Source organism: Balaenoptera musculus, chromosome 3, assembly GCF_009873245.2.
Source record: "Balaenoptera musculus isolate JJ_BM4_2016_0621 chromosome 3, mBalMus1.pri.v3, whole genome shotgun sequence".
Lineage (NCBI taxonomy): Eukaryota > Metazoa > Chordata > Mammalia > Artiodactyla > Balaenopteridae > Balaenoptera > Balaenoptera musculus.
The window spans coordinates 42,829,888-42,850,912 of NC_045787.1; the positions used below are offsets into that span (position 1 = coordinate 42,829,888).

At 35.5% G+C, this 21,025-nt stretch overlaps 1 protein-coding gene across 5 annotated transcripts in view; it reads left to right on the forward strand.

Moving 5' to 3' along the window:
* The window catches only part of MAP3K1 (mitogen-activated protein kinase kinase kinase 1), a 78,386-nt gene that overhangs the window by 47,447 nt on the left and 9,914 nt on the right, over positions 1 to 21,025 (forward strand). For 4 of the 5 annotated variants that reach the window (XM_036846223.1, XM_036846218.1, XM_036846222.1 and 1 more), the window contains 8 exons: positions 508 to 708; positions 1,132 to 1,248; positions 1,621 to 1,769; positions 7,069 to 7,190; positions 7,798 to 7,879; positions 7,993 to 8,176; positions 10,041 to 10,319; positions 19,561 to 19,682. In XM_036846223.1, coding sequence (XP_036702118.1) covers positions 508 to 708; positions 1,132 to 1,248; positions 1,621 to 1,769; positions 7,069 to 7,190; positions 7,798 to 7,879; positions 7,993 to 8,176; positions 10,041 to 10,319; positions 19,561 to 19,682 — 1,256 coding nt within the window. The remainder of the gene's footprint in view (positions 1 to 507; positions 709 to 1,131; positions 1,249 to 1,620; positions 1,770 to 7,068; positions 7,191 to 7,797; positions 7,880 to 7,992; positions 8,177 to 10,040; positions 10,320 to 19,560; positions 19,683 to 21,025) is intronic. The other variant, XM_036846219.1, reaches the window with a different exon arrangement.

Consider the following 21,025-nt stretch of genomic DNA (forward strand, 5'->3'; position numbering starts at 1 on the left):
ATATTATATATTGAGGCATTTTTTCAGCATATGAAAATGGTGTCTGTTATGACCTTTTTTAGGTAACTTTTTTCTAATGGAGAAGTGAGCAATTTACCTAATTTTTATTTTTTTAAAGCATTTCTTAATTTTTAAAAAAATTTATTTATTTTATTTTATTTTTGGCTGCATTGGGTCTTTGTTGCTGTGTGTGGGTTTTCTCTAGTTGCGGCCAGCGGGGGCTACTCTTGTTTGCGGTGCGCAGGCCTCTCATTGCGGTGGCTTCTCTTGTTGCGAAGCACAGGCTCTAGGCACACGGGCTTCAGTAGTTGTGGCACGTGGGCTCAGTAGTTGTGGCTCGCGAGCTCTAGAGCTCAGGCTCAGTAGTTGTGGTGCACGGGCTTAGTTGCTCTGCGGCATGGGGGATCTTCCCGGACCAGAGCTCGAACCCGTGTCCCCTGCATTGGCAGGTGGATTCTTAACCACTGTGCCACCAGGGAAGTCCCCTAATTTTTAAATGTTGTGAAGTTTCAGAGCGGGAGAATCACACCACCTCGAAGAGCCCCTTCACCAGATGGCTTCTCACCATACAGCCCTGAGGAAACAAACCGCCGTGTAAACAAAGTGATGCGGGCCAGGCTGTACTTACTGCAACAAATAGGGCCCAACTCCTTCCTGATTGGAGGAGACAGCCCAGACAATAAATACCGGGTGTTTATTGGGCCTCAGGTAGGAATTGTCACCATTTTACATTTTATTAGGATCTGGTACTAACTCTGTGCACTGTAACATTCTTAAATTTAGATCAGTTGTGTAATTCTCTTTAGTAAACTAAAGAGAATTCAAATTATATTTTGGGAACTAATAAACACTTTTATTTAACGTGTTTAGGAAGGGTTTTACTATGATTTAACATACTTCAGAATACAAATTTGGTCTTTTTAATAAACCAAAAATAAGAGATTAATTCATGGAGATAGCTGTAGGCTTTTCTTGCATATCCTTATATATCTTATTATATAAGGATAATGAAGCAAATTATAGAAAGTTTAGTATAATAAGCTTGGAAATATTTAAAAGTGATCAACTTAGGAGTTTAATAGAACACAGATTTATTAAACTATAGGTTTGTGTTTTTTTTAAACTCTTTAGAACTGCAGCTGTGGGCGTGGAACATTTTGTATTCATCTACTATTTGTTATGCTCCGAGTGTTTCAGCTAGAACCTTCAGACCCAATGTTATGGAGAAAAACTTTAAAGAATTTTGAGGTAATTTTTTAATAAATGCTTTACAGTAAAATTGTCAACAGATTTTTATGATATTCCTGACATTTTTCCATGAGCTTTAAATAGTGGTCATTTTAAAGGTGTGAAGGTATGTAAGGATTACTTGATGTTTGTAAATAGTTCTCTTATAATCTATTGACAAAATAGTTTTTTCTTCTAGACTAAAAAAAAGTCAACACTGACCTGCTGTAAAAATACTATCCTTAGTAAGCTATATGTATTCTTATTTTTGAAGCCCTTAAATTGGCTTTGTGAAAAACTTACAAAATAAAAGGCAAATAATTCAATCTCTAGAACACTTCATATGTATATTATGGCACAAATGTCATTGTTACTGTCTTTTTTCAATGTTAGGTTGAGAGTTTGTTCCAGAAATATCACAGTAGGCGTAGCTCAAGGATCAAAGCTCCATCTCGTAACACCATCCAGAAGTTTGTTTCACGCATGTCAAATTCTCATACATTGTCATCATCTAGCACTTCTACATCTAGTTCAGAAAACAGGTTAGTACTTTTTAAGGAATTAAAAGCATTAATCCAGTGTTACTTTTTAATTTTAGGGATAATTTTTATATATATACTTGTTAAGTTGCTCTAAAATGATTTAATTATTGAATCTTGGCTTTCAAGGTAAAATCAAGGGTAAAAAATAATAAAGGTCATCTAAGTATATATATTTGGATATTTTGTCCTGAAAACTACAGTGTTGAAAATGGCACCTTAAATATCAGAATGTAATGTCCATTTCACAAGAAAAATCAGGTGGCAGGTATAAAATAAGTGGCTACTGTTTATCAATCATTACTTTGTGCCAAGCACCTAATATGTTGGTCTCATTAGGTAGGTTTTATCACTTCTGCAGATAATGAACCTGAGGCATTATATAAAGAATATGTCTATAATTTTTTGATATAAATAAATTATGTACAAGGCAAAGTGGTTATCCAGAATCACTTTGAAATATAGGATGTTTAAATTTCATGACATCACTACTTCTCTCACAGATACTCTCAGGGAATCCTCATTACAGCCTGTTTTACATGTGAGAACATAAGCAGGCTCTTCTGAACAAAGAGACTAATCAGTTGCAATTAAGAGATACAGTAGCTGTTAATCATAGTTGTTAATTAAAATCTGCAGTGCTTCTCAAACTTCTCCATTGCCTAGTTGCTGATAAGAATAAACTCATAACCCTGAAGGATCTGAGATGTAGCCCAATATGACAGGTGTGAAAAAATTAAGAGTATTATCATAAAAAGTCATGTCAGTTTTCTTTCTTTTCCAAGATTTCTTTATTGCTTTAATGAAAAAATGAGGTTCTTAAGAATTACTCCAGAAAGGAGTGCTGCTTCTCTTAGGAGGGCACCCCCTATGTGTTCCCAGGAACCTCAGTCTGAGAAGCACTGGTCTGAGTGCTTTTATGTCTCATTCTCATCCCATCAATCTTTTAAGTATTGTAACTACTTCAGAATTCATGAGGAATAGAAAGTGATGATATCAGGACAAGGGCATGATGAGGTAAAGAATTGAGAGAGAAGTTTTTTCATCTTTGGAAAAAGTAAATGTTTGAATTTTATTATTTTTTATTAAATGAATTGATTTTAGAATGAGAGTTTTATGAGTTTTTTTGGACATTAGAGATTTTCCAGTTTACATGATTCAGTGATAAATAAAGCCAGAAGAGGTCATTTGAACAAAGGCAGAACTGGAACCTGAGTATCCTGATTTCTAGTTCAGGGCTCTTTCTCTTACCTGTTATCTCTTCTAAATAAATGAAAAAATTAGCTTTACTTCTCAAGCTTCCTTAACCAAACTTCTAGAGCCTTTCTCCTTTTGATTGATATTCCTGTAGCTTTTTATTTTGGATAAAAATAATAACTGCTTAAAACCAGGTGGCCGAAGTTAAAATAGACAGTGTCTCTCTCTAAGATGAAAAAAAGTACCCTTTAAATATGGGCTGGCCATAATTTGGGGGTTTTATTGATTCATTTGAATTTTTTGTATCCAAGGGGGGAAACCAAAGAAGTTGTAATCTTCCTAAGATTATACTGTGTAGTAAGTAGGTTGTTTCATGTAATCACAAATTTTTATGTCTAAAATAAATATTTTAAGACTAAAATTAATAAAAAGAAAATTTATCTGGAGAGCTTATTGCAGTATATTAATTTTAAATGGTATATAAGAAACAATGAAAAACAGAATTGGGACAGATTGAATATGCATATAAAAAATAATTAACAAAACCTTACCAACAAAATAAAAGCTGCCAACAGAAACCTGTGGTCCAGTACATAAATGGGCAAAGGACATGAAGAGAATTTTCACAAAAGAAGAATTTCAAGGTGCTGACAAACATATGAAAACTGTTCAGGCAACCTAATAACTAAGGAAATGCTCATTTTAAAAAAATACATATATATATATATCAGATTTATTTACAGAATTAGTAGATCCTTTGTAATGTGACAATTCAGTTCTTATAAGATGCTTTACTGTATGTAAAGTGGTATAGCCTTTCTGGAAAAAAATAATGTGACTTTTTAAAATGTTTATAGTCATTGATCCAGTAAATGTATTTTTTTTTTTAAGAAAAAAATTTTAATTTGAGAAATGTACAAGACTTAACATATATGGCTGTTTCTCACAGTACTATGGTGAAAAATTGGGAACAACTTAAATATCCAGCAAATAAATGGTTAAAATATACCCATAATATGAATATTTCATGCAGCCATTAGAATTATGCTTTTGAAGAATACTGAGTGGCATGAAATAAAATCCAGATTATAATACTGTCATGCATGAACCCATTTTTTATATATAAAAGGTATTGTAGGTGCATAAATACTGAAATGAATAAAAAATTTAATGGTTATTAATGGGTGGTGTTATGACAGGTGACATTTTTATACTTTAAATACTTTGGGCTTTGAGGGTCATTGGGTCTCTGTCACAACTATTCAGCTCTGCCCTTGTAGCTGAAGTAGCCGTAGACAATATGTGAATGAATTGGTGTGGCTGTGTTCCAATAAAACTTTATTTACAGAAGCTTGACTAATTTGATCCCCCTTTAGTTCGCTAATCCCTGCTCTCTACTCAAGTGATTTTACTTCTGAAGAAACTGCTAGAAAGAAAATCTGAAATGTCAAAAAAGAGGGCACAAAGATGTTTCTGACGGTTTCTTAAAATGTGGAAACAACTCAAATGTCCAGCAATAAGTGGGTGCTTAAGAAGTTAGGATCTGTCTAATCAATGAAAAATTATGCCACCACTTGAAGAGTTTAAGAAGAAGAATTTTTACGATAAATCTCTTAAGAATATGAAATTGTATATGTATATAGATAAATGATCTGAATAATGTTTACAAAATATGTACTTGGAAGGAAAAAAGGCAGAAAATACCCCAGAATGGAATATTTTTAAGTCAGAAAAGCATTTTAAGAAATAAGTTGCACTTGCAATTTGACTAAATTGTGGAACTTTATTTTTCCTGTATTTAAGTCTTTTGAATAAGCTAATTTTGGTGTAATTATTTGAAAAATTATTTGATCTTGTGTCATCTTTGCCATTAGTATTTTTATTATAGATTGTTGTGTAAATAATTTCTGCAGTGTTTTCGTTAATTTTTGTCATTAATACATGCATATTTTAATAGCTTTCCCCCCCTCCTCATAGCTCCATAATTATGAAAAGACAGAGAGAGACAGGATAGATAACTGGGAGGGAGAGAGACTAGTAAGTGTGCTTCAGCTCAGGAATCACACATTGTGACATTGATGACATATTTGTTCGGCTTTCAGGGAAGTTTTTGGGGAACTGTTATTTGCTGTCAGTCACTCAGACCTGTTTTTCAGGAATTATAGCTTAAGATAGTAGAAGTGTAATATTGAGCCCAGGGGAAAGCCTGAGCTTTGTAGAAACACGAATTTGTAGGGATAAGTAGGTTATGGGATATTCTCCTCAAATTAAAGCCAAATGATAGATTTGCCACGAACTGTTCTGTGATCTTGGGCAGCTTACTTATAATACCCCAGAATACCCCAGAATCTTGTCTTTATGTTGTAATGGAAATATTGTTACTGATTTTAAAAGCTATTCATCACATCATGAAGGTTCAAACAAAAATTTGTAAAATAGAAACAAAACCCCCCCCCCCCCCCAACCGCCTCCAGTCTGGGCTGCACACAAAATGACTACTGTTAACAGTTTTTAATACATCTTTTAAAATTATATAAAGCAAGGAATATAAAACTCTTCTCTGCATTCTATGGGTATGCAGACACACACACACCCCAATACTTCTCTCATCTTTCCTACTGTTAAGCAATATAGTCATGACATATATTTTGATCTGCAACTTGCTTTTTAAATTTAAAAACAATTTTTACTTTATATATCAAGAACATTTTCCTCAATACAAAAAATACACACTACTTCAGCTATATAAGATTGTATGGATATGACACAATATATTTTGCCCTTGCCATAATTAATGGACATTTAGTACGCCTCTAATTTTTTGTTGGCCTATTAAATGCAATAAATTTTATATTTTTTTGTTTACATAAAATATTTCTGAAGGATAGAATTCTAGAAAATAGGTTTTTTTAGGTCATGGATATATACATTTAGTATTTTAAGAAATACTAGCAAATTCCTTTCTAAAAATTTCAGGGTTTTATTACTCCCACCAGTAGTGTATATGAGAGCCTGTCTTCCTATGCCATTATCAACCTACTTAATTTTTGTCAATCAGATTATCCCATTCCCCCCACAAAGACAAATAAAATAAGATAGAGCTTTATTAATTTAACATGTATTTTGTACTTCTCTTTTCACATTTATTGGCTATTGGTCTTTTTTATTTCAACTGCCTTTTTATCTTCTTTGCTCGTTTCACTGTTGAGTTGTTAATATTTTTCTTACTGATTTTATATTCACTTTGTATATAATAGGAATAGTCAAATATATACAATATAATTCAGATACACATAATAAAGTTACAATTTTGCCATAAATGGAACCATTCTATACAAGTTTGAATTCTGTCATGTTATCTGCTTTTTTTCACCATATGGTATATTATGGATATTTTTCTTTGTCATCATTTATAGATCTCTGATCCTTTTCAAAGGCTTCATAGTGTCTGGGTGTACCATTTTTTTAACCTTCTTTTGATGTTCCTTTGGTTGATTTTTTTCCTTATGCTAAATAGTTCTGCAGTGAACATTCTCACACATACATCTTTATTATTTGTCTCTTTATTTCCTAGAAGTCTAGTTGAAAGGTTGTGTGCATTAAAAATGTGACATACTCGTTTCTAGGAAAGTTGGACTACACACGCACCAAAATTGTCTGAGATGTGTCTTCATACTTAAGGATGTGGAATAGATGAGCTCTACAGTCCTTCTAATACTTGAAATCTTGAAACTGTTGGCATGTAGTATGTTTGTACATAGTCAAATCTTATAGCAGTTTGTTTATTCAAAAGGTACAATAACAGAATTTTGGGGATACATATCTCTTTAAGATTGCAGTTCATAGGTTGAATTATATTCATAGCAAGGAAAGGTTAAACCATATCCACAACCTATAAATAACATGGTGGTATGAGTCTGATTCAAAATTACTGTATATTAATAAGAGAAATATTTCTCAAATAGTTCATATACAACACGCTCCTAAACAAGAATTTCTAATTAATTTTTTCATAGTCTAAAGAAGCCACAATTGTTTTTAGCATATGGCTTTAATTCTGTTACATTCTTTTGTGGTTAATGCTTTTGTTTCCCCTTCTTTATAGTATAAAAGATGAAGAGGAACAGATGTGTCCTATTTGCTTGTTGGGCATGCTTGATGAAGAAAGTCTTACAGTGTGTGAAGATGGCTGCAGGAACAAGCTGCACCACCATTGCATGTCAATTTGTATGTGGCTCTTTTTCTCTCTGTGTTTACTCAACGTGGTTATTACTCTTATCAGCTAACTATATCATTTAGGATTTTAACGTGGCCTTCAGCGAGACTGGTGAGAGAAGAAAAGAAGTATACCTAGGCCCTGTAAGAAGTTTTCAACAAGTAGGAGTTTAGGATCTCTTAGGGATGAGCAAAGAAATGTTATAAAGTGTGACACGTGGTAATGGAAGGCGTGCACAGAATTAGAAACAGTTCTGATCTGGAAGGTGCACATGGAGGGAAGGAGGTGGAAGAAGGTCTGGTCAGGCCTTCCAGAGAGGGTAACACCAAAGCAAGTTTTGGAATAACATTACCAGGTTATCAAGTGGGCAGAATGTTTTGAAAAACAGTAAACAAAGTACATGTTATATATATAGCATGTTTAATTAAATAGCATTTGCAACAATTACAAGCATCAGAATAATTTAACCTTCCGTGTTTGCCTGCGTTTAGGTAAACATATAATGTTTTGAGGTTCCTTCCATATAAATCCCATACTAGCTATTATGAACAATTATTACATAAATGCTTAATGTTAAACATTTATACTTTTCTAAGTATTTTTTCCATAATTTTTCAGGGGCAGAAGAATGTAGAAGAAATAGAGAACCTTTAATATGTCCCCTTTGTAGGTCTAAGTGGAGATCCCATGATTTCTACAGGTAACAATTATGACCTAATGATTTGGGTATGTTTAATAAAGAATAAAAATGCTCCCGAAGTGTTGTTTAAATCTGTTAATTACTTTAGCAAGCTTCGTCACTTTTTCATTTAGCCACGAGTTGCCAAGCCCTGTGGATTCCCCTCCTTCCCCGCGAGCTGCCCAGCAGCAGACCACGCAGCAGCATCCCTTGGCTGGATCACAACGAAGGAACCAAGAGAGCAATTATAATCTTACTCATTATGGAACTCAGCAGATCCCTCCTGCTTATAAAGATTTAGCTGAGCCATGGATTCAGGTAAGTAGTTCTTGTTCTTCATTTCTCAAAGGAACATTTATAGACTAATTAATGTAGTTGTCTCCCCAGTTGTTTATAATTTAAGAAAGTACTTTTGCTTGCCTCCATCATGACTCGTATTCCATTGAAAATTTTAATTTTACCTTTGATGTTAATACTCTGCCACTTATTATAGAGCTTAAACTTCAAAATTTCTTTGTAATCTCACCTCCCATCTCTAGAAACATCTTTCTAAACTAACAGACATAAAAGGTTATTCAAGGATAGACACTAGAACCATTTAATGCTAAGTTTCTCCAGTGTTTAATCCTGCCAAGAATTTGTCATTTTTCTTATTTGTTGCCATTTAAACTCAGTTTCTCCTATTCATATTCTCATGGCATATGTTAGGTACTCAATAATTGCTGAGGGGATGAATAAGAAAAGAATGTGGTATTTACCTTGTATTAGTCATTTTTATTTGTAAGGACAGTTTCCATTCCTTTACTTTCTCTTCTGCTTAAATACTTTTTCATCCTTAGTAAATCGGAATTTCGGTTGGTTGGTTGGATTCTAATGATTTTCTTTGTTGTTATCTGCTTAGTCCATTATTTTTTAAAATGTAGAATCCAAAACCAGACAACATCTCCAGTAGATTATAGTGAAGTAAAATGTTTTTGATAATCTGGTAAATTCTATTAAATTCGTTAACAGACACAGTAACTCATTAAGCTTATTACATCAGAAGGATTTATCTCCTTTTTCTTTTGTGACCATTATAGTCCTGCAGCTTTTGAATTCTCTTTTCTTAGCATGTTAACAGCCTAATAGGAATCTAATAAAAGTTACAAACTTAATAAATGTATTATTTATTTTATCTAGTTCATTAACGGTATTTAACATAGGCCCTCACCTGCCCCTTCATGAGTCCTCAAGAAAACTCTCAATTTGATACTGAGCTATTGGATGCCATTTTTTCAAGGCAGTGGTTCAGGTTTGTTTTGCTTAAGCTTTAGGTTGGCCTAGGCTATATATTCCTAGTTTTTTAAATTAGGAATATCATATAAGACATAATTAAGACTTATTGGTATGCTGTTTAACAGTGCCAGGCATACAACAAATTCACTATACTCTAATTGATTTATTCTCCTTTACTATCACTTTAAAACAGAACACATAAAAAAGTCATGATTTATTTTCCCCAAAAATGTGTTTATTCATCCCTAATATTTAGAACTTTTTCAAATGAAACATTATCTTAGATATTAAGTTTACTTTTAGCTAACTGGTCCATAATGTCAAGACCATGCACCCTTTCTTTTCTTTAGGGATTCTCTGGCTTTGCAGATGTGATAATGATGACCATAATGACATGCACTTTAACTATAAGTCTTTCATTAGCCTTTGCTGATCTGAACACAGTGTTTTTGTTTAGTCTTGATTTTTCCACTCCATTCATTATATTTTTTCTAGTTAACCGAATAAGAGCCTTTGACTTAACTACTATCATTGGTAGGAGAAATATTCTTATCTCTTGAACACCTGCCCCAGTGCCTTTCTTGATCTGGCTTTTTTTAATCTTCAGTTTTTTCTCTGTAAACTACCTTAACACAAATACAAATTTGAGGTTCTTCACAGATATGTTTATTTTGTTTTGTGGTAAGCGCCGGAGTACAGAAATGCATATATATCCATCTAATTACTTAATGGTGTTCACTCTTAGTTTTACTTGAGCTAATAAATGTTAAGGACTTTTGCTAATTACCAGTTAAACTTGAGTATGTCAAGAAATGTCCAGTTTTCCTTTAGTAACCAAAAATCATACTTAATTCAAAACACTTCAGTTTTTCTTCACGTTGAATTCATTTTGTTTGTTTGATTATAGGTATTTGGAATGGAACTCGTTGGCTGCTTATTTTCTAGAAACTGGAACGTAAGAGAGATGGCTCTCAGACGTCTTTCCCACGATGTTAGCGGGGCTCTGCTGTTGGCAAATGGGGAGAGCACTGGAAATTCCGGGAGCAACGGCGGGAGCAGCCCGAGTGCTGGAGCTGCCAGTGGGTCTTCCCAGACCAGTGTCTCAGGAGATGTGGTGGAGGCATGCTGCAACGTTTTGTCAATGGTCTGTGCTGACCCTGTCTACAAAGTGTACGTTGCTGCTTTAGTAAGTAGCTTTATTCTATAACTATAGCGTTATGGGTTTCTTGGGTTTTTTTTTTTTTGACAGTTTGCAGATATCATTTTTAAGATTCAGTAAAACTACTTTACCTAATTTAATTTTGGAAAATCCAAAAATTTTTTTTATTCCATAATCCCAGGAAATTGCAATCTTCCATTTAATCTCTTCACTTGGATTTTACTCGTTTTAATCCGGTCAACTTTTCTTGTATGCTGTTTACTTTTCTCTACTCTAAAGTAGCAATAGCAGGACTTCCCTCATGGCGCAGTGGTTAAGAATCGCCTACCAATGCAGGGGACACGGGTTCGATCCCTGGTCTGGGAAGATCCCACATGCCGCAGAACAGCTAAGCCCGCAAGCCACAACTGCTGAGCCTACATGCCACAACTACTGAGCCTGAGTGTCTAGAGCCCATGCTCTGCAACAAGAGAAGCCACTGCAACGAAGCCCCTGCTCGCCGCAACTAGAGAAAGCCCACGCGCAGCAATGAAGACCCAACGCAGCCAAAAAAAAAGCAATAGCTTGCTAGTCATACCTTCACGTTTGCCTTACATTATACATGACCAAATTAAAGATTCTTTATGGGATAGCAAAGTAACCAGAGTTACTTTGATTTTTTTTTTTTTAATTTGATATTAGTAGACATTAAGAAGAACTGATTTTGGGGACTTCCCTGGTGGTCCAGTGGTAAAGAATCCGCCTTGCAGTGCAGGGGACGCAGGTTTGATCCCTGGTCAGGGAACTACGATCCCATGTGCTGTGGGACAACTAAGCCTGCATGCCACAACTACTGAGCTCACACGCCTCAACAAGAGAGCCCATGTGCTGCAAACTACAGAGCTGACACACTCTGGAGCCCGTGAACCACAGCTAGAGAGAGAAAACCCACACGCCACAACTAGAGAGAAGCCCAAGCGCTGCAACGAAAGATCCCACGTGCCTCAATGAAAGATCCCGCGTGCCGCAACTAAGACCTGACACAGCCAAAAATATAAATAAAATAAATAAATATAAAAAAAAAAGAACTGATTTTTAATGAACGTTGTATGGAAATTCAGAAACCTTTTCACAAAAGAGGATTCCATGACATAGATTACTGAGTAGTTTTTCTAGTTTAAACTGTTAGAAGTTGTCTTTCGTGAGTGAGATGGAATGACAAGGAGGCTGTTCTGTTTGTAATTTTGTAGGATAAAATTTGACTTTCTCCATTATGAGTATATATATCTTTAGAACAGGGTTTCTCAACCTCAGCACTTACTGACATTGAGACATAATTATTTGTTGGGGGCAGGGGTGCTGTCTTATGCACTATAGGATGTTTAGTAGCATCCCTGGTCTACACCCACTAGATACCAATGGCCACCCTGTCCTCCCCTAAGTCATGACAACCAACAGTGTCTCCAGGCATTGCTGAGTGTCCCCTGAGGGTCGAAACTGCCCCCAGTTGAGGACCACTGCTTTATTTATTTATTATTTTATTTTTTTATACAGCATGTTCTTATTATCTATTTTATACATATTAGTGTACTCATGTCAATCCCAATCTCCCAATTCATCCCACCACCACCACAACCCCGCCCCCCCCACCACTTTCCCCCCTTGGTGTCCATACATTTGTTCTCTACATCTGTGTCTCAATTTCTGCCCTGCAAACTGGTTCATCTGTACCATTTTTCTAGGTTCCACATATATACGATAATATATGATATTTGTTTTTCTCTTTCTGACTTACTTCACTCTGTATGACAGTCTCTAGATTCATCCACGTCTCTGCAAATAACCCAATTTTGTTCCTTTTTATGGCTGAGTAATATTCCATTGTATACATGTACCACATCTTCTTTATCCATTCGTCTGTTGATGGGCATTTACGTTGCTTCCATGACCTGGCTATTGTAACTAGTGCTGCAATGGACATTGGGGTGCATGTGTCTTTTTGAATTAATGGTTTTCTCTGGGTATATGCCCAGTAGTGGGATTGCTGGATCATATGGTAATTCTATTTTTAGTTTTTTAAGGAACCTCCATACTGTTCTCCATAGTGGCTGTATCAATTTACATTCCCACCAACAGTGCAAGAGGGTTCCCTTTTCTCCACACCCTCTCCAGCATTTGTTGTTTGTAGATTTTCTGATGATGCCCATTCTAACTGGTGTGAGGTGATACCTCATTGTAGTTTTGATATGCATTTCTCTAATAATTAGTGATGTTGAGCAGCTTTTCATGTGCCTCTTGGCCATCTGTATGTCTTCTTTGGAGAAATGTCTATTTAGGTCTTCTGCCCATTTTTGGATTGGGTTGTTTGTTTTTTTAATATTGAGCTGCGTGAGCTGTTTATGTATTTTGGAGATTAATCCTTTGTCCGTTGATTCGTTTGCAAATATTTTCTCCCATTCTCAGGGTCGTCTTTTCGTCTTGTTTGTAGTTTCCTTTGCTTTGCAAAAGCTTTTAAGTTTCAGTAGGTCCCATTTGTTTATTTTTGTTTTTATTTCCATTACTCTAGGAGGTGGATCAAAAAAGATCTTGCTGTGATTTATGTCAAAGAGTGTTCTTCCTATGTTTTCCTCTAAGAGTTTTATAGTGTCCAGTCTTACATTTACGTGTCTAATCCATTTTGAGTTTATTTTTGTGTACGGTGTTAAGGAGTGTTCTAATTTCATTCTTTTACATGTAGCTGTCCAGTTTTCCCAGCACCACTTATTGAAGAGACTGTCTTTTCTCCATTGTATATCCTTGCCTCCTTTCTCATAGATTAGTTGACCACAGGTGTGTGGGTTTATCTCTGGGCTTTCTATCCTGTTCCATTGATCTATGTTTCTGTTTTTGTGCCAGTACCATATTTTCTTGATTACTGTAGCTTTGTAGTATAGTCTGAAGTCAGGGAATCTGATTCCTCCAGCTCCATTTTTTTTCCCCTCAAGACTGCTTTGGCTATTCGGGGTCTTTTGTGTCTCCATACAAATTTTAAGATTTTTTGTTCTAGTTCTGTAAAAAATGCCATTGGTGATTTGATAGGGATTGCATTGAATCTGTAGATTGCTTTGGGTAGTATAGTCTTTCTCACAATATTGATTCTTCCAATTGAAGAACATGGTATATCTCTCCATGTGTTTGTATCATCTTTAATTTCTTTCAACAGTGTCTTACAGTTTTCTGCATACAGGCCTTTTGTCTCCCTAGGTAGGTTTATTCCTAGGTATTTTATTCTTTTTGTTGCAGTGGTAGATGGGAGTATTTCCTTAATTTCTGTTTCAGATTTTTCCTCATTAGTGTATAGGAATGCAAGAGATTTCTGTGCATTAATTTTGTATCCTGCAACTTCACCAAATTCATTGATTAGCTCTAGTAGTTTTCTGGTGGCATCTTTAGGATTCTCTATGTATAGCATCATGTCATCTGCAAACAGTGACAGCTTTACTTCTTTTCCAATTTGTATTCCTTTTATTTCTTTTTCTTCTCTGATTGCCACAACTAGGACTTTCAAAACTATGTTGAATAATAGTGGTGAGAGTGGACATTCTTGTCTTGTTCCTGATCTTAGGGGAAATGCTTTCAGTTTTTCACGATTGAGAATGATGTTTGCTGTGGGTTTGTCATATATGGCCTTTATTATATTGAGGTAGGTTTCCTCTATGCCCACTTTCTGGAGAGTTTTTTTATCATATATTGGCGTTGAACTTTGTCAAAAGCTTTTTCTGCATCTATTGAGATGATCATATGGTTTTTATTCTTCAATTTGTTAATGGTGTACCACATTGATTGATTTGTGTATATTGAAGAATCCTTGCATCCCTGGGATAAATCCCACTTGATCGTGGTGTATGATCCTTTAAATGTGTTGTTGGATTCTGTTTGCTAGTATTTTGTTGAGGATTTTTGAATCTATATTCATCAGTGATATTGGTCTGTAATTTTCTTTTTTTGTAGTATCTTTGTCTGGTTTTGGTATCAGGGTGATGGTGGTCTCATAGAATGAGTTTGGGAGTGTTCCTTCCCCCGCAATTTTTTGGAAGAGTTTGAGAAGGATGGGTGTTAGCTCTTCTCTAAATGTTTGGTAGAACTCACCTGTGAAGCCATCTGGTCCTGGACTTTTGTTTGTTGGAAGATTTTTAATCACAGTTTCAATTTCATTACTTGTGATTGGTCTGTTCATATTTTCTATTTCTTCCTGGTTCAGTACTTGGAAGGTTATACCTTTCTAAGAATTTGTCCATTTCTTCCAGGTTGTCCATTTTATTGGCATGGAGTTGCTTGTAGTAGTCTCTTAGGATGCTTTGTATTTCTGCAGCGTCTGTTGTACTTCTCCTTTTTCATTTCTAATTTTATTAATTTGAGTCCTCTTCCTCTTTTTCTTAATGAGTCTGGCTAATGGTTTATCAATTTTGTTTGTCTTCTCAAAGAACCAGCTTTTAATTTTATTGATCTTTGCTATTATTTTCTTTGTTTCTTTTTCATTTATTTCTTCTCTGATCTTTATGATTTCTTTCCTTCTACTCACTTTGGGTTTTGTTTGTTCTTCTTTCTCTAGTTCCTTTAGGTGTTAAGGTTAGATTGTTTATTTGAGATTTTTCTTGTTTCTTGAGGTAGGCTTGTATTGCTATAAACTTCCCTCTTAGAACAGCTTTTGCCGCATCCCATAGGTTTTGGATCGTCATGTTTTCATTGTCATTTGTCTCTAGGTATTTTTTGATTTCCACTTTGATTTCTTCAGTGATCTTTTGGTTATTTAGGAACGTATTGTTTAGCCTCCATGTGTTTGTGTTTTTTTACGTTTTTTTTCCCTGTAATTGATTTCTAATCTCATAGTGTTGTGGTCAGAAAAGATGCTTGATATGATTTCAGTTTTCTTAAATTTACTGAGGCTGATTTGTGACGCAAGATGTGATCTATCCTGGAGAATGTTCTGTGTGCACTTGAGAAGAAAGTGTAATCTGCTGTGTTTGGATGGAATGTCCTATAAATATCAATTAAATCTATCTGGTCTGTTGTGTCATTTAAAGCTTGTGTTTCCTTAGTAATTTTCTGTTTGGATGATCTGTCCATTGGTGTAAGTGAGGTGTTAAAGTCCCCCACTATAATTGTGTTACTATAGATTTCCTCTTCTATAGCTGTTAGCAGTTGCCTTATGTATTGAGGTGCTCCTACGTTGGGAGCATATATATTTATAATTGTTATATCTTCTTCTTGGATTGATCCCTTGATCATTATGTAATGTCCTTCCTTGTCTCTTGTAACATTCTTTAAAGTCTATTTTATCTGATACGAGTATTGCTACTCCAGCTTTCTTTTGATTTCCATTTGCATGGAATATCTTTTTCCATACCCTCACTTTGAGTCTGTATGTGTCCCTAGGTCTGAAGTGGGTCTCTTGTAGACAGCATATATATGGGTCTTGTTTTTGTATCCATTCAGTGAGCCTGTGTCTTTTGGTTGGAGCATTTAATTCATTCACATTTAAGGTAATTATTGATATGTATGTTCCTGTTACCATTTTCTTAATCGTTTTGGGCTTGTTTTTTAAGTCCTTTTCTTCTCTTGTGTCTCCCACTTAGAGAAGTTCCTTTAGCATTTGTTGTAAAGCTGGTTTGGTGGTGCTGAATTCTCTTAGCTTTTGCTTGTCTGTAAAGCTTTTGATTTCTCCATGGAATATTGTCGGGTAGAGTAATCTTGGTTGTAGGTTCTTCCCTTTCATCACTTTAAATATGTCATGCCACTCCCTTCTGGCTTGTAGAGTTTCTGCTGAGAAATCAGCTGTTAACCTTATGGGAGTTCCCTTGTATGTTATTTGTCATTTTTCCCTTGCTGCTTTCAATAATTTTTCTTTGTCTTTAATTTTTCCCAATTTGATTACTATGTGTCTCGGCGTGTTTCTCCTTGGGTTTATTCTGTATGGGACTCTCTGCGCTTCCTGGACTTGGGTGGCTATTTCCTTTCCCATGTTAGGGGAGTTTTCGACTATAATCTCTTCAAATATTTTCTCGGGTCCTTTATCTCTCTCTTCTCCTTCTGGGACCCCTATAATGTGAATGTTATTACGTTTAATGTTGTCCCAGAGGTCTCTTAGGCTGTCTTCATTTCTTTTCATTCTTTTTTCTTTATTCTGTTCTGCAGCAGTGAATTCCATCACTCTGTCTTCCAGATCACTTATCCGTTCTTCTGCCTAAGTTATCCTGCTACTGATTCCTTCTACTGTATTTTTCATTTCAGTTATTGTATTGTTCATCTCTGTTTGTTCTTTAATTCTTCTAGGTCTTTGTTAAACATTTCTTGCATCTTCTTGATCTTTGCCTCCATTCTTTTGCTGAGGTTCTGGATCATCTTCACTATCATTATTCTGAATTCTTTTTTTGGAAGGTTGCCTATCTCCACTTCATGTAGTTGTTTTTCTGGGGTTTTATCTTGTTCCTTCATCTGGTACATAGCCCTCTGCCTTTTCATCTTGTCTATCTTTCTGTGAATGTGGTTTTTGTTCCACAGGCTGCAGGACTGTAGTTCTTCTTAGGACCACTGCTTTAGAATAATTCTTATCTGGTCTGGTTTTTTTTTTTTTAATTCTTCCACTTCATTTTTTTAATTAATTAATTTATTAATTTATTTGTTTTTGGCTGCGTTGGGTCTTCGTTGCTACGCACAGCCTTTCTCTAGTTGCAGTGTGCGGGCTTCTCTTGTTGCAGAGCACGGGCTCTAGGCGTGCAGGCTTCAGTAGTTGCAGCACGCAGGCTCAGTATTTGTGGTTTGCGGGCTCTAGAGCGCAGAGTCAGTACTTGTGGCACACGGGATTAGTTGCTCCACGGCATGTGGGATCTTCCCAGACCAGGAATCAAACCTGTGTCCCCTGTGTTGGCAGGAGGATTCTTAACCACTGTGCCACCAGGGAAGTCCCTGGTCTGTTTTTAAAACTCATTTCATTTCTCTGCCTCCACTCTTAATCTTTTTATAATCCATCCTATAACAACTATGCCTAGCAAATCTTCTTTTTGAAATGTAGTATAGTATAGTGTTTATGAACATTAGTTTGGAGTCAAAATTGAGTGACCTCATAATTTATCATCCCAACTGGGATACTTGAATAATCTGCTAAACTGGGACTAGCCTAGGCAATCTGGATATATGGTCAAAATCAGAGAGACTTTGATTGGAATTCTGGTTCTCCAGTTTGCTAGCAGTGTAACTTTTTAGGACTCTTAAACTTCAGCTTTTCACCTATAAAATAATGAAAATATGTACCTCTTGGTTTTGAAATGAGATTGTGTAGATACCTCTAACTGTAATGTCTAGTACATTGTGAGAACACTGAATATAATAGTCATCATTATTCCTTACATGCCACTTTATTCCCCAGCTCAGAAACCTGTAGAGGTTTCTGTTTCTTCAACAGTATTTCCTGAGGCATATTCTGTGGAAGTTTGGCTGGATTATGAAAAGTTCCTTCCCTTTCTTCCCTGAAGAAAGAGCTCTGTGTTCAGTTAAAATTGGTGAATACTAAATTACATGAGGTTAAATGGGTCTGTTCACTGAAAGGCTTCTAGGAGCCTTCATAAGTTAACATACATTGGGAATCTAATCATGGCATGATGCATTATTTCCCAAATTTATCTTAACCGTGGTCTGTTTTTTCATATAGCATCTTGAGGGACCAACATACTACAGAATACTATAGAATAAAGACCAGCATACTGTAGAATAAAGACCAGTGTTCTTGGCTCAACTTTTTACCTCTTTCTTCTTACTACTTTCCAACACAAACCTTCAGACATATTTGACTGTTCAATATAATGCCTTACTATCTGGTTGTTTATTATCACTTCACATGGTTTCCCAATGCGTTCATGAGCTCCTAGAGTGCAGGGACTCTGAATGATACTGTATTCTGATTCCTCTGCAGTTATTTAGTGTGCCAGGCACAGTGAGGGCAGACATGGTTCCTGCCCTTAGAGCTCTCCCTTCCCTTTCTCCCCTCCCTCTTGCCCTTCTTTGTTTTCCCTTCCCCTCCCTCCCCATATATAATTTTTTGCTGAACCATTTGAAAGTTATGTGCAGGCATCATGACATTTCACTTCAAATACTTTAGCATGTATCTCTTAAGAACAAATAACATTCTTCTGTATAATCACCATGCAATCAGCAAACTCTGAAAATTTAGCATTAATAACAATATTATTATGGACTATAAAGTCCATATTCATATATCCCCAAATTGTCCCAACAGTGTCCTTTTCAGCTAAACTACAGACTTTATTCATATTTCACCCATTTTTCCATTAATGTCTTTTTTCTCTTTTAGGATCCAATCCAGAATCTCACATTGCATTTAGTTATCATGCCCCACTCATCTTCCCATCTGTGACAATCCCTCAGTCTTTACTTGTCTTTTGTAGACCTTGACACTTTTGAAGTGTATTGGCCAGTTATTTTGAAGAATGTTCCTCAATTTGGGTTTATCTGGTATTTTCTCAGGATTACATTGTGCATTTTTCGCAAGAACACCAGAGGTGATGTGCCCTTCTCAGTGCATTGTTATTAGGGGGTATATCATGTCAGAGTGTCTTATTATTGGTGATGCCATCCTTCGTCACTTGCTTAAGGTGCTGTCTACTGGGTACTGTAAAATTACTATTAATAAATGTCTTGGGGGAGATACTTTGAGACTATGCAAATATCCTGTTTCTATTCACAGATTTTAGCATTTGTCAGTGGATCTAGCCTACAGCAATGACTACTGTGGTGTTCTAATGGTGATCTTCTATTTCCCATATTCCTCCTTTATTAGTTAATTGGAATTTGTCTATAACGAAGAGCCGTCTCTTCTCTCCCATTTATGTATTTATTCAGTTTTTTATTTCTATCACCATAGACTCATGGCTATTTATTTTATTCTATGGGTTATAATTCAGTACTGTCATTTACTTTGTTGCCCAAGTTATTCCATCTTTAGCCATTGGGAGCTCTTTCAAGTTGGCGCCTTTCCTCATTTTCTTTTTAAAATAACTTTTTATTCTGAAATTAATTCAGACTTTTAAAAATTACAGAAATAGTTGAGAGTTCCTTTCTACCTTATCTATTTATTTATCCAATTTTTTATTTGTATCAGTATCAACTCATGGATTCTTATTTATGGGTTATAATCTATTCCTATCATTTTATTTCTCAAATTGTCTCAGATTAGGCCATTGTCTCTGATGCTTTTTAAATGTAGTTAAACTGACCTTCAGTTTTTTTCCCCCAGAAAACGTTGAGAGCCATGCTAGTATATACTCCTTGCCATAGTTTGGCAGAAAGAATCAAACTGCAGAGACTTCTCCGGCCAGTTGTAGACACCATCCTAGTCAAGTGTGCAGACGTCAATAGGTAAGGCCCTACAAATGAACTGCTTCAAACCGTCTTGTCCTGAAAGCCTAGCACAGAGCCTCACACCTAGTGAGTATTTGATACATACTTACTAAATGAGGCTTTGAATATTGTTTTCTAATGTGAGATTTGAAATTAACATGCAACATTTAAAGCTCTTAAGGACTAGGAAGAAGAACTAATGGCAAGTAAAAACCAGGCTAACAAACTGCATGGACCTCCACATTATTGTATTGTGATTGATTCTCTTTTATTTTAAAGTAATATTCTTAAAACTGAAGTCCAGTTGATAAGAACAGCAGCTGATATGTGAGATATTATCTCATTTTAGAGAATGAGTTACACAGGATAGGAACCAATAAAATCATTATACATGCTTTGCATTATCAGGGCCAAAAAACCAAAACCAAAAACCCCATTCCATTATTTTCTTTGTGATGGAATTTTACTCTAACTGTGATAGTTTTGTCAAATAACAACAACAACAATTCCATATATCCCTGCAATATCCTTAAAAATCAGCAAGGAACAGGAACAGCCCTAACTGGAGGTAGAGAAATGAGGGTATGGTGATAGGGAAAATGAGCACAAGCTATGCTTTTATTAGACCGCTGGTTCTCTCTCTCTTTTATTTTTTCCCTTCCCATAAAGTGGGAGACCACTTTTCATATAATGAGCATAGCTACAGTAAACACATTTTTGGCAGTTCTCATCTCTTCGTGTCCCAGCAGATCTCAGGTGATAAGAAGCACTGACTCTCCCTTGGTTTGCCTCTGCCATTACCTCCCTTTGGAGCTCTTCTAGTCCAACTTTGTCTTCCTCCCTAAGTCACATGATGTAGTCTGTAGAGGATCTCAGAAATTAAGCACTTAACTTTGACTTGTTTCTCATCTCATAAAGTCTGTCTTTTGTCTCCATTGTTTCTCTACACAAGCCTACAGATTGTAAGTATTAGAGGTTTTCTTGTTGCTTAGAGAGAATACTATAAATATCTGAAAAAAATTAACAAGTAATTTGCAAAATGCATAGAAAAATCATTTCATTTCTTAATATTATAATAGGGTTTTTTTCCCTAAGAATTTCAATGCTTTTATGGCATTTGTTTTGTTGTCCGCTTTCTGAAATTCTGAAGTTAGGTTGTTTACCTGGTCACTTGAATGAACATCATAAGAAATATGGTAAAGAGATTTTATGATATTTAGAAGTCATTCTGGCTATATAAAGAGAATATAAAGGTTTTGGATGGGAAGATTTTGTTTTTAATTCAAGAGAACTTAGTGAAAATTCAGAAATCAAAATGTCTGAGTCTTTTCTTTCTTATTTTAACAAGATATAATGAAAAT